At 47.4% G+C, this 14744-nt stretch overlaps 1 protein-coding gene across 1 annotated transcript in view; it reads right to left on the bottom strand.

Annotated features, from left to right (window-relative positions):
• Positions 1-14744, bottom strand: part of agbl4 (AGBL carboxypeptidase 4) — a 356944-nt gene that overhangs the window by 53440 nt on the left and 288760 nt on the right. The window contains exons 8-9 of the mRNA XM_076277992.1: positions 12105-12219; positions 7137-7248 (exon numbers count right to left, since the gene is read on the bottom strand). Coding sequence (XP_076134107.1) covers positions 7137-7248; positions 12105-12219 — 227 coding nt within the window. The remainder of the gene's footprint in view (positions 1-7136; positions 7249-12104; positions 12220-14744) is intronic.

The raw sequence follows: 14744 nt of genomic DNA on the forward strand, positions 1-14744 counted from the left end.
CCCCATCCCACAAAGCCCCCCAGCCCTGGGACTTTGACTCAACTTTACTGAGCTGGTGTTGCTGCACTTTAGTTTTTTTAAAGAGGAAGGTCAAATGAATTTTGTCAGACGAGTACTTATCTAACACATGGTAATTAGTCCGGGTCTTTTAGGGCCGTTAAACGCTTCGCTTATCTTTTTTTTCCACAGGAAAAAAAGGTGCTGATTTCAGCAGGATTAGAGACTTAGGGGCTGATTTGTTCAACCACAAAGCACTTAGCATCAGCAATACCTTTGGAGGAATCTACAACCGATTCGGAGGCTAGGAGTTGGCAAGGCCTCGGAGTCGGCGGGGAGGGACGGAATGGAAAGTATTTTTAATCAGCTTCGTTCGGCGCCGACTCGCAACAGGGAGGTCCACACTCCTCTGTAAAAGGGGGTGTGGGAACGGGGTTTCGGCGGGAGCAAAAGTCTGGGCTGATTAAAGGAGAATAACTCACAATAGAGTGGGAAGGAAGAAAGGATGGAGGGAGGAAAAGAATGAAGGATGAAGGGAGGGAGGGAAAGAAGGAAGGATGGAGGGAGGGAAGGAAAGAAGGAAGGAGGGGGAGCTAAACGCGGAGAGGTGGAGGAGAGATGGAGGGGTGTGCGGAGATGGCAGGGGGGACGTTAGGTGACTAATGCTGTCCATTCATCTGAGCAGGTGTTGCATTGATGAAACGAGGACAGAGAATGACAGCACTCAATCCTGCTGAGCCCTGCCAGCTCCCTCACACACACACACACACACACACACACACACACACACACACACACACACACACACACACACACACACACACACACACACACACACACACACACACACACTCCTCCACCCCTTTAGGCAGGCTAATTGATGGAGGCATTTAGGCCTTTTGTTACACAGAGGTGACTTGTAATCAAGCTGAACGGGCGCTCTGACGGGCTGTGTGTGTGTGCGTGCGGCGTGGTGTGTGGCGTGGCGTGTGGCGCGGCGAGGCTCTTAGCGTCTCATCAGCAGCTGCGTCTGTCTGGGACCAGCGCCTCCCCCGTGCCAGAAAAACAAAAATAAAACGCCGCAGTCTCTCTCCTCCGCCTCTCTCTGCCTGACAGCCTCCCTGGCCACTGATGCCGCCGTGGCCACGCTGCCACTCCGCTGTGCTTGGCAAAGCGGGCGTCGTTCGGTGACACCGCCACCTTGAGAGCGTGGGACAAAAAACAAGTCCTCACGGCTCTCAAACAGAGACACCAGAAAACCTGCTGCTCCACCCAACATCCTCCCCCCCCCACTACGCGGCTCTCACCAGGCGCCTCCAAGCAGCCAGCGGCAGACATTTTCTCCCGTCTGACAACCAACTAGAGAGCAGGGCAGAGAGAGAGTGAGAGTGAGAGTGAGAGAGAGAGAGTGAGAGTGAGAGAGTGAGAGAGAGAGAGAGAGAGAGAGAGAAGGAGGGAGGAACATTTTGAGGGACAGAGGAAAGACTGTGATGATGGGCTCAAATTGACCATAAATCCAGGGAAACAGGGAATAAATGGGCAGGTGACACCAGAGGACATCTCCAACACACGGACCCAACATAGACAGAGAGACAGACAGAGAGACAGACAGAGAGACAGACAGAGAGGCTTTCTGTCCCCCCGCAGGAGCTTACTTCTGGAGACGAGGGAGGAGAAGTGGGAGCAGAGAGCAAGAGGAGACGCAGAGGACGAGGAATGGGGAGACACGGAGGAGGAGCAATGGGGAGACACGGAGGAGGAGCAATGGGGAGACGCAGAGGAGGGGGAATGGGGAGACGCGGAGCAGAAAGACGGAGCAGCACTGGATGTGCTGCCATATTCATCAAGCCTGCAGTGACAGGAGTTAAAACATTTGTTTCAGATGGAAAATGAATTTTCTAATATTAAAAAGGTCAGAAATGAACCATGGCAACAGCGGCCCTTTTGGCATCCTTAACAAATGATCCAAAATGGCGCTGTCAGATCGGAGGGAGATACAGAGCTATGATGCATGCTCCGAGTAATCAACCAATCAAAAGCAATCCTTCAGTCACTTTGATAAATGGGGGAGAAAAACGTTTTTTTTTTCCCTTCTTCTTTGGGTTGAAATGGGGGGGGGGTTGTGTAGATCCATTTGTTACTTTATCCCTTTCCTATACAAAGTAAAACAAGCAAAAAAAAGAAAAGCCCAACAACAATCTAGAGAAGCTTACAGACAGATTACTTGCATCAGTGACTTTTTCGTCTTTTTTTCCTCTCTCCTCCCTCCTGACCAATGTTCAGTTGTGATTGTAATGCGTTTCTTCCCCCTCCAACAGCCTCTCAGGTGTATTTACTCTCAGATGGATTGGCAAAACAAAACAAAAGATAAAAGAAAAAAGAAAAAAAAAGTAACGAAAATAAGAATGTATCGAGGTGTAATAAAAGCCCCAGTATGGGGATAAATAAAGAAAAAAAAATAACAGATAGCAATCCGGTTCAACTCAACTGTCCTCAATCCCCCCAAACCCCCCCAATCAATTTTGCAGGGATTCAAAAGGCCTGTGTGTGCATTCAAAACACATACACACCAGTCTTGTGGAAATTAGACTACAGTGTGTGATGTGGTGTGTGATGTGTGAACTGTGGAGTGTGTGCTGTGAGGTGTGTCGAATGGTGTGCATGGTGTGTGTGTGTGTGTGTGTGTGTGTATGTGTTGTGGAGAGTGTTGTGGAGTGTGTCTAGTGAAATGTGTGTTGTGAGGTGTGATGTGTGTGTTGTGAAGTGTGTATTGTGTGGTGTGTGGAGTGTGTTGTGTGGAGTGTTTTGAGTGGTGTGTGTTGGGAGGTGTGAGGTGTGTATGGTTAGGTGTTTTGAATGGTGGGCCTTGCCAAAGCTATGCTCACAGTAAACGTCACGGTAATGTGGATTGGGCTGGAATAATGATCATGTTAAGGAGCAACACCATCAACAACAACAACAAACAATGCTAAACAATGCTAAATACTTGTGCTGTGCTATTCGATATTAACTGACCGAGTGACCACAGCAGTAAGTGTCACATCGAAAATTGATTAATCCCTTCCCTATGAGTCTCTGTTAATCATTATGATTAATCCCTTCCCTATGAGTCTCTGTTAATCATTATGCGTTCTTCTCCTCCAGCTGATGTTCCTCTGCCTTGTAATACGTTTGCTGACCTCTCCCCTGCCATGCTCAACCTGTTGCTGACATAGACTGCTTGCAATGTCGCCATAGCCTACAGTACATTTGTGTTTGTTTCTTCTTCACAACTGGCATCACGCACCTCTATCTGCTGCAACTTCTGATTGCACTTTGTTTATCCCAGGGTTCCTACACATTTTGCATTTCAAAATTCCATACTTTTTCCATACTCAAATTTCAAAACTTCTCGGTAGATTTTTCTGTCCATATTCTCGACATTGCGGCCACTTCTGGTTTGGGATAACTCGGTGAAAACAAAGGTTGTATCATAGTTGTATCTTGACGATGGGGACTGACAGTTAAGCTTCAGAACAGTAGGAATGGTTCATTATGACCTGAGTGAAGTGATTAGTACTGCAAATGCAATAGTCTGGAAACACAAATATTTCTCCATACCCTTGTTTCTTTTTCCATACTTATCCAGACCTGGAAATTACTAAAATCAAATTCCATACTTTTCCAGGTTTTCCATACTGCGTAGGAACCCTATTATCCATTTTGATACGCTCACAGACTTTTGGGTCAATGTGGGAGGGGTGAGGCCTGATAAGAGTTGTAATTGGGCCAGTCTAGTGTCAGTAAAGAAAATCAACCAATGAGCCGCTGACTGTCCATGATTTGGGCCGATTGTTGGTCATGTTTTAAATTACCTATAAGAAATAATAAAAATATTTTATCGGCCCCAAGATACGTCGTTCCATCTGTGTTGGAGTGGAATGGAGTATGGAGGTGTGTGTTGTGTGTTGTTAGGTGTGTATCATGTGGTGTGTGGAGTGAGGTGTGTGTTGTTAGGTGTGTATCATGTGTTGTGTGGAGTGATGTGTGTGTTGTTAGGTGTGTATCATGTGTTGTGTGGAGTGAGGAGTGAGGTGTGTGTTGTTAGGTGTGTATCATGTGTTGTGAGGAGTGAGGTGTGTGTTGGTAGGTGTTTATCATGTGTTGTGTGGAGTGAGGAGTGATGTGTGTGTTGTTAGGTGTGTATCATGTGTTGTGAGGAGTGAGGTGTGTGTTGGTAGGTGTATATCATGTGTTGTGTGGAGTGAGGAGTGATGTGTGTGTTGGTAGGTGTGTTTCATGTGTTGTGAGGAGTGAGGTGTGTGTTGGTAGGTGTGTATCATGTGTTGTGTGGAGTGAGGTGTGTATCATGTGTTGTGTGGAGTGAGGAGTGATGTGTGTGTTGTTAGGTATAGGGCTGTGACTGACCCCATACAATGAGTTGAAGCTGCTGGACACTAGCTGGAGCCATCACTCCACTCAAATGGCAAAAAAGTGCCAGTGTGGAATAAATAAAATAAGTCAAGGGGAGCGAGAGAGAGAAAGAAAACTGTCCACTGCATAAGCTATCCTCCTGAAGCGGGCACCATGGCTGGGCCTTCCTGCAGTGGCTATTCTGACTGGGCCTTCCTGCAGTGGCTATTCTGACTGGGCCTTCCTGCAGGGCCTTCTTCCAGGGGCTTCAATCTTAAAGGAGAATTCTGGTTGGTTTAGGTGATATTGACCTAAAGTGTGTTGAAACATGATACCGAGTGTGAACGTATGTCTCATAGCCCATCTCGGCTTGTCCCCTGCACTCCAAAATCTGGCACTAGTTAGCCGATGCTACCAACAGCTTTTTCAATGGTGGTGCTTCGGCATCGGGCTAGCCATGCAAATAAATCACTATTTTACACCATTTACGAGGCTCAATGTATCTCCACACTTTTTTGGTAGACTTCCGAGGGCCCTGACATTTAAAACAAGACATTGAGAACTTTGAAAAAGCACTGGTAGTTTACTTACAAGACGATTTATACAGACAGTATCTTCACGAAGTTTAGCGTTTGCAGCCATCTTGAATTTAGTCACGATAAGTTGAGCGACGAGTAAGAATGAACAGGTATAATAAGGGATCAGATTCCAAAAATAATTCCGTGGAAATGCATGGATTCCAGTTACTGCCACTGAAAGAAACTGGAATCCATGCATTTCCACTGAATTATTTTTTGCTAAACTATTTAAGTGAAGGACAGAGCTCATAAGTGGGATGTTTCTGGGTTTGTGGAGATGTGTGTGTGTGTGTGTGTGTGTGTGTGTGTGTGTGTGTGTGTGTGTGTGTGTGTGCATGAGCATGTGTGTGTGTGTGTGTGTGTGTGTGTCTGTGTGCGTGTGTGTGTGTGTGTGCGTATGTGTGTGTGTGTGCGTGTGTGTATGTGTGTGTGTGTGTGTGTGTATGTGTGTTTATGTGTGTGTGTGTGTGTGTGTGTGTGTGTGCGTGTGTGCATGAGTGTGTGTGTGTGTGTGTGTGCATGTGTGTGCATGAGCGTGTGTGTGTGTGTGCATGAGCGTGTGTGTGTGTGTGTGTGTGCGGGAGCCATGAGCTAGTATGAGGTACATAAGATGATCACTGTGCCATGACGGAGCCCATCGATCAGCGTGTCAGCGCTGAGGGAAAAGGTTAAGCTGAGAGGAGCGGCCGGGCGCGGTGCAGTGCTAGCAAGAGCGGCCCGCAGTCTTATCAGGATTGGAAAGAGCAGCAAAGGGCAGCCCATTCCCAGGACAGCCCCTGACCTTCAGTAATCCAACAACCTGAGCTTCCCCCCTGTAATTAACATGAAGGCAAAGACGAGGGCCCCCTTCTCGCTCGCAAGACAAAAGAAAAGTGGAAGAGGAGGAGAGAGAAACAGAGAGGAGAGAGGAGAAGACTGGAGTGAGGAGAGGAGAGAGCAGAGGAGAGAGAAGAACAGAAGACAGGGGAGAGGGGAGGAGAGTAGTGAGGAGAGGGGAGGAGAGAAGAGGAGAGGGGAGGAGAGGAAAGGAGAAGAGAGGAGAGGGGAGGAGAGGAAAGGAGAAGAGAGGAGAGGGGAGGAGAAGAGAGGGGAGGAGAAGAGAGGAGAGGAGAGGAGAGAAGACAGAGAGCAGATGGGAGGAGAGTGAAATGGAGTGGATGGGGGCCAGATAGCAGCCGACTTCAAACCGGATCTGACCCGGATATGACCTGAATCTGGCCCAGGGTTCTGGAGAGCACACACACCTGAGAGTACAGGTAAACCCACTATATCGAGGGCAGCATCAGGAGAATCTTAAATGGTAAATGGTAAATAGCAGTGTGATCAGTGCTGTGCCACTTGCTTAATGCTCAGCTGAGTCATGCGGACGAGTCACCTTATCTGATAAATGATTTGCCAACTACTCACATCACATACACATATTCAACATTTACATTTTAATAAACGTAATTTCATCATTCTTGTCCTCAACCCCCTTATCTGTGAGCTGCATGATATACATTTTGTTCTGTGAAGTTAGAATGGATAAGAGCACCAGCTAGTTAGTGGGGCTTAAGCTAGTGACATCTATGTCTGAAGCTGCATAGCAACAAGTCGCTTGTGGTGGAACTGCCTGCCATTTTTGGAGGATGAAATTGCCACTATTAATTGCTCTCAGTTAGTGCCTGTAACCAAATGGCAGCTGTGATGTTATTTGGGTTTCTGTGTGACGCTGGCTAAACAGGCAAAGCCTCTGGGAATGACCAAAGCCAGCTGAGCTCAGGAAGGGGGAGACACACACACACACACACACAGGCACGCGCACACACACACACACACACACACACACACACACACACACACAAACACACACACACACTGAGCTCAGGGAGAAAGATACACACACACAGTCTGAGCTCAGGGAGAGCGACACACACACTGAGTTCAGGAAGAGAGAAACAGAGACACACACACTCACACACCCACCCACACACACTCACACACACACCCACACACCCATCCACCCACACACACACCCACACACACACACACACACCCACCCACCCACAGACACAGCCACCCAAACAAAAACAAAAGCCTGGTATTCACTGGTTGCTGATTCCAAATACACACACATGTGTGTGTGTGTGTGTGTGTGTGTGTGTGTGTGCGCGTGTGTGTTGGGCTTACCGGGTCCTGGTTCATCTGGACGATGAGCTGTTTGACTGCGTGGAGGGTGGGGTGGGCCCAGGGGGACGGCTCCTGCCAGTGACGGTTCAAGTCAAAGCCCATCAGGGAGCACCTGGAGGCACACACACACACACACACACACACACACACACACACACACAGGAGAATGCTCAAGTGATCACAGAGTAAATTTAAATTTAGTCACTTCAGGAGTTTGGCTGGGCTCAGGTACTATTTGTCCAGTTGAGTAGACAAAGCAAAACAATGCAGACATATCAGAACCTGCTTTTTGACAGGTAAAATTCACAAAACCTTTTGCCAATGTTGGGCATCTGCTCTGACATATCTAAGTCCTGGTCAATCCATAGCGGTCCCAGTCTTATCCAAGGCTTATGACAGAGGGGTCAAGCTGGACTGCCGCCATCTTGTGCTCCAGCGCAGCAGCTGATGAGTCAGAGCCGGGAATTCTGGGATATGTCACGTGGCCACTTCCTTTGGCCTGGTTTTCCATCTCTCCACTTCCTCCTCTGGCTATGTGACAAAGTGTGGGTCAGACCTTTTCAGTCCAGCCTGTCCTCTGATTTTCATTCTTCAAGCTCCTGCCAGTGGCTTCTCTCTCTCTCTCTCTCTCCTTTTATCTCTCTACCCCTGTCTTTCTCACCCTCTCTCCTCTCCCTATCTCTCTCTTTCCCTCTCTCTTGTTCTGTCTCTCTCCCTTGAACTCTGTCCCCCTGTTTTTCTCTCTCTTTTTTGCCTCTCTCCATCCCACCTCTCTCTAGCTCTCTCTCCTTCTTTCTCTCCTTTTTTCCTCTCCCTATCTCTCTCTCTTGTTCTGCCTCTCTCTCTTGATCTTTCTACCCATCTCCCGCCCCCTCTCTCTCTCCCTTTCCTTCTGTCTCCCTCTCTCTTTCTCTCTTCCTCTCTCTCTCTCTCTATCTGTTGTTTGGCTCTGTGGAGGCTCCGGGGCTCCTGCATCAGTGCTGTAAAAGCCGCTATCTAACTCCAATCAGTTCCCAGATGGATGACAGGCCATCAGCCAACTCCATGAGAGTGGACGAGTTGGAGTGTGTGCAATGCATGTGTGTAAGGTATTGTGTCCTAGACTGTGTGTGAGAGTGTGTGCGTGCTGGTGTGTATGTATGTGATCTTGTGTCTTTGAGCACCGGTGTGTGTGTGTGTGTGTGTGTGTGTGTGTGTGTGTTAGAGTGTGGATGTATGTACAGTATGTGTGTGTGTGTGTGTGTGTGTGTGTCCTTTGGGCTTCCAATGCGAGGAGAGTGGACTGGAGAGCCCGTGCCCGTGACTTTTCGGGGGGGGGGGCGGTTGGGGTCAATGCCACCAATGGCACAGCGGGCGCAGCGGCTAACTCGACGGTAAGCACCAGCCGCAGCCGTCTGTGCCATTGATTCGCTCGCTCATCGTGGGCGAAGCTCTGGGCATCTGTTCCATCCTCACGTCCAGATGCTGACGGCTGCTGACCCGGCAGAAAGGCCCTGTCGGGCTGCCGGACAAGCGGAGAGAGAGAGAGCGAGAGATAGAGAGAGAGGGACAGATAGAGGACAGGAGGAGTGAGGGTATCCATTTCTCCTCTAGCGCATCTAGCTGATGGCTGAGGCTCAGTCCGCCTCTTGTTGCTCCTGGGAGCGGACGACAGCAGACCTTTACCGCCCAACCCCACACAGCGACTGCTGATGAGACACTCGTTTCACTCCATCACACTCTACCCCCCCCCCCCCCCCCCCCTCCCCAGCTGACCTTGGGCATCAGGATTGTGTGAAGATGTGTGTGTGTGTGTGTGTGTGTGTGTGTGTGTGTTAGAGTGCGGTTTGGGAGGCAAATTTCTGTCCGAAATCGCCCGCGTCCGACAGAGTTGTGTCCGAACCCGACCGGAACCCGACAGACATTTTCATTTTTATGTCCGAACCCGACCCGAGCCCGACGCAGATGATGCCTCAGTTATTCCCATGCTAGTGATTAAACGCTCACGTTTGTGGATAACCTGTCTTTAGCCCATTAAACGGAACAAACAACAAATTGAATTCTTGTCTACAGAATCAGATAAGCGTGCACACACGCAGGTCACACACAGTGCACATAACAAGAGGCCCAAGCAAGTAGAATTCTAGTCTTACCATTGACGAAAAGTCTTGAAATTAACTGCAACAGTCTTTGAAACTACAGTCCCTCTGTCACTGATCCATATGCAGCATCAACGTTAATTGGGGCAACTCGAGGATATCCTCCTCCAGTTGAAAGAGACGACATTATAGCCTACCGGTAGCCTATGTCTTTACCACAGCCTATGCAACGCAAATAGGACTGCCTTCACATAGTAGGCCTATAGACTTAATTTGCTTAGTTTTCTTTGGTCTTAAAATGTCCTGATAGGCTAAAAACTTTTTTTAACGTTACCCAAGACGTGCCGACTGAAATACACATGCGATGTCACGGCTACATAAAACAAATCTGGCATACAAGAAGAAAGTTGTTAGGTCTTTTTACATGTTGTTTTATTCTCAAAAAACAAACGTTTGCATCATGTAAAGCAGATCTGTTGGTTACCCAACATAATAAGCTATTTTAAATGTAAAGCTTCCAAATGCATATCGCCCCCATGTGTCCGAACCCGAACCTAACCCGACGACAATTTCTAAATATTTGTCCGAACCCGACTTGACCCGTCGGGTACCGTCACACAAAAGCTCTGTTTAGAATATCCAGTACGACAGTACCACATCCAGGAGAATGCATTGAAGAAGAGGACCAGATATTCCTTAATTTGTATGTTAGCAGAGATGTTCTAAAAGTGAGTGAGAGTGAGTGTGTGAACGTATATGTGTGGGAGAGGGTGAGTGAGTGAAGGAGTGAGAGAGTGTGTGAGTGCATGATGGGCGAGTGAGTGAGTGTGTGTTTGAGAGAGAGTGTGTGTGTGAGTTTATGAGTGAGTGAGTTAGTAAGTGAGTGAGAGAGAGAGTGTGTGAGTGTGTGAGTGTATGAGCGAGTGAGTTAGTAAGTGAGTGAGAGAGAGAGTGTGTGAGTGTATGAGCGAGTGAGTGAGGGTATGGGTGAGTGAGTGAGTAAGTGAGTGAGAGTGAATAAGTGAGTGAGAGAGAGAGAGTGTATGAGTGAGTGAGTGAGTGAGTGAGTGAGTGAGGATATGGGCAAGTGGGTGAGTGAGTGAGTGAGTAAGAGAGAAAGAGTGTGTGAGTGTACGAGCGAGTGGAAGTTTTGAACATAGCTAGAATCTGACTGATCCGGCTTTGACCTGGGTGCCACTGAGCATGAGAGTTCAAGAGCTCGAGTTCCTGCATGTAGTACACACAGCCTAACACCAGATGGCAGCCACGAGCACATTTGAATGACCATGAAAAAAAAAACCCACACCCTTACCCTACATACTCACATGTGCTCACAAACCCATCCCAAATCATATTCAACACACACACGCACACACACACACACACACACACACACACACACACACACACACACACACACACACACACACACACACACACACAAACAGACAGACAAACAGACAGACAGACAACTAGATGCTGGCTGGGATTTTCTCAAAATGGATCTTTGTGGAGTTCTGCAGAACACAGAAAATATTCAGTTTCAAGATCACGCACACACACACACACACACACACACACACACACACTGCAGCAGACTTCTCCTTATTGGTATTCCTGAGGTCCAGTTCCCATTAAGTAAATGGCATTTCTGGGCAGTGGGGTATGGAGGTGACGCCAGGCTGTAGGGTGGCTATGCAGTAAAGGAGCCTAGAGCTGTGTTCAAACACACACTTGCATCCACCACCACCACACACACACACACACACACTAATATGACTAATCATACACACTAATATGACTAATCATACACACTAATATGACTAATCATAGTGTAAAATGTGTGTGCTCATATGTGTTTTTGTACAGTTTGCTCTTGTGCGTGTATGTGTGTATGTATGTGTGTGTGTGTGTGTATCATCATTCTCCAAAGCCCCTCACAGAAAGCATGTGTGTATCCATATACATGTGTGTGTGTGTGTGTGTATGAGAGAGAATGAGAGCGGAGAGACTTGTGTGTCTTTGACTTGTGTGTGTGACTGCATACATGCATGCGTGTGGACTGACAGCAGACAGCAGGGGGGTTGCTGCTGGGAATTGATTTAAGCTATCCGCAACAGGCTGAACCACTGCTGCAATTACGCTGAGCTCAACTGTCAACAAAGACAGAGAGAGAGAGACAGAGAGAGAGGGAGAGAGGGAGAGGGAGAGAGACAGAGAGAGAGAGAGAGAAAGGGAAGCACATCCACGGAGAGCGAACAAATGAGCTCCTGGCCAGCTCACTGGACATTCCATATCCCATCATGCTTTGCCTCCAACTCAGAATTTCAACCAATAGTGGTGCCCTTACATACTGTAGGAGTGTGTTATAACATGTAAGTAAAATAATTAGCAAGAGAAGCAACGTGATGTACGACTTTGTGAATGACAATGTAATGCTAACATATTCCCTAATATAGAGAAATAGCATAATTTTTTTGTTGAATATGGAGTTTTGATAAATAACAGCAAAAAACTATGCAATGATCCAGCAAAATATTACGTTCTAACACTGTACATTCACTCTTAAAACAAATGTGTTAAAACAGCCCAACTTGTGTTGTTTTTAACACATATCTGTGTCCAGATAGGGACAACACATTTTGTGTTGTTTCCCTTTTTTATTTGTTACACAATATGTGTTGAAAATAACACAACTTCCGTTGTTTTTTAACACATCTCTGTGTCCAGATAGGGACAACACATTCGTTTTAAGAGTATTCCAACAAACAGAACACATGACACATAAAGCACACTTAACTTGGAGTCTTGGACGTGCCCAAGTCACATGACCCATGTATTTGCTGTCCTTTGCTGTAGTCAAGAACCTCATAGTGGAGTATTGCCTTACCTGTAGTTTCCCAAATAGACTCCATCTGGATTGAGCATGGGGACGACTTTAAAGACCACATGGTCCCTCAGGATTTGGGCCACGGGATGCTCGCTGACCAGGAAGTCGATAAATCCTGAAGGAGGACACATCACATCACGTCACTCTGTCACCACAGACACATGATGTAAACAAGGACACGTCTAACCCTGTCTAGAATGGCAATTAAAGTAGATTTCTTTTTTGCTCTTAAAAAAAGCTAAAATTCACCACACACACACACACACACACACACACACACACACACACACACACACACACACACACACACACACACACACACAAAGACAACTCAAGACAGCACTCAAGGCCCCTGCTAATTGTGTTGGGTGGGACAAGAAGAAAAGGACATAGAGGGGCATTTGAAAATCAGAGAGGAAATCGGAGCCATCCGGCCTCAATCAATACAAATGGGATGGAGCTGGCAGAGGGATAAAACCGGGCCACGCACAGGAGCTGATTAGCCCACAGCCCATATCCCTCTCCCAGTCAAAGAGATAATACTATCTGTCTGAAATGAGAGACAGAGAGAGATGGAGAGAGAGAGAGAGAGAGGGAGAGAGAGAGACAGAGGGAGGGAGAAAGAGAAAGAGAGAGATGTCAATAGTGTCAGTCTGTTCAGCAATGCCTCTGTTGCCCTGAGGTCGGCAGAGGATAATTGACAGGCAAACAACAAACAGAGAGGAGGATGGTAGAGGAGAGGGTGTGGGGGAGAGAGAGAGTGAGAGAGAGAGAGGGAGAGAGAGCAGAGAGAATGTGGGAAAGAGAAAGAGAGAGCAAGGAGAGAGAGAGAGAGATAGAGGGAGAGGTCAATGTGACGGTTAGCGGTCGCTAACCCTCCCCCCTCCACCAGCACCTCTTCCTCTGTCCCACTCATTAGAGCTAATGGAGGCATAACAAGCTCACTAATTGAGTCAATGTGGCAAGGGGGGGGGGGGCAGGTTGGGGGGGTGGCGGGGGCACAGGTATGGTTCAGACCACATGGTGCTGCGGCTGATTGCTCACACTTCCTGAGCTACTCATGCACATCTGCACAACTGGGGTGGAGACAGGAGAGAGGAGAGCAGAGAAGAGGAGAGGAGAGGAGAAGAGAAGAGGGGAGTGGAGTGGAGAGGAGAAGAGGGGAGTGGAGTGGAGTGGAGAGGAGAGGAGTGGAAATGAGAGGAGAGGAGAAGAGAAGAGGGGAGTGGAGAGGAGAGGAGTTGAAATGAGAGGAGAGGAGAAGAGAAGAGGGGAGTGGAGAGGAGAGGAGTGGAAATGAGAGGAGAGGAGAGGAGAAGAGGGGAGTGGAGAGGAGAGGAGAAGAGGGGAGTGGAAATGAGAGGAGAGGAGAGGAGAAGAGGGGAGTGGAGTGGAGTGGAGAGGAGGGGAGTGGAGAGGAGAGAGGGTTTATCATCTGTTTAGTGAATAAGTCATTATGCCATGGCGCTATCTCCCACTGAAACATGAGATCCATACACAACAGTATCAACCTTCCTTTAGACCCATTAATACATAATTTCATAAATATATATATATATATATAAGTATATGTTAAAAACTACCTGCCCGCCCACCCTCCCCACCGGACCCTCCCCACAGGACCCTCCACACAAGGAGAGAAGAAAGAGAGAAGAGAGGAGAGGTGGAAAGAGAAGAGAGTGGAGGAGAGAGAGGGCAGAGGAAAGGAGTGAGACTAGTGCTGGCCTCCTCAGTTGCAGTTCAAAGTGACATTGAGCACAGAACTGCTTCCTTCCTGCCTCCTCGCGGTACAAACAGGAGAGGCTTCGAAACGTCAACATTATAGGATGTCAAGCCAGAGAAGATCCGTCCAACAAGAGAAATTCTATCACAAACACCATTATGATGCTCCATGAAAGGATGTCAAGTAAGAAGAGACTAAAAAAACAGGCAGAGATACAGGATTATGGTATATTAATAAAGGATATCTGTCAAATGGAAACAGAATAAAAGAAAAACTCAAAAACATTATGAAGCTCATCTAAAGGACACAAGAGAAAGAATAAAAGATTGGAAACAAATATCTCCTGCTTTCCTGAAGGATATCAGTCAAATGAAAAAAGACAACAGAAAATATCCCCTAAAAGATTATGTGAAATTGTTCAATAATGAAGTATAACAACAGGAGGAGGCCTTAAGCCCTTTGTCTGTCAGCTTATGTGTCTGTGTTGTCTAACGCTACCAAGAGGCGGCAGTTTAGGCACCACCATAAACAGATGTGGGTAAAAGACCCAGCATAATGACTTCCCTAAATCCCCTCTCCTCTGCACGAGGTCACTTTATCCCTGTTCAGCAGCACAGCTCCGCCACCACAGTTCCAAAGCACACACCTTGTTTCTGGGTCGCCATCAGATATTACAGGAGTCTCAACATCCCCCATTATTTGTCTTAGCGAAAGCGTTTGGCTAAACTCGCTATTTTGAGAGGTTATATATTGCTGAAGTCATCTCACCAGAGTCCCACCTACAGCAACAGCTTGCACGACTTCCTGGCTTTACACACAGTTTCTTGCACTTCAGGCTGGTATTAGCATAGCGCATGGTAAGGAAAGAGGAAAGAGAGGAGGATAGAGAAAGGACAGAGCATAAGAAAGTGGCAGGA

The sequence above is a fragment of the Alosa pseudoharengus genome, unplaced genomic scaffold (assembly GCF_046254945.1).
Source record: "Alosa pseudoharengus isolate Yale_2024_CS ecotype anadromous, Long Island Sound unplaced genomic scaffold, YU_APseudo_1.1 YU_APseudo_1.1_scf_11, whole genome shotgun sequence".
Classification (NCBI taxonomy): Eukaryota; Metazoa; Chordata; class Actinopteri; order Clupeiformes; family Clupeidae; genus Alosa; species Alosa pseudoharengus.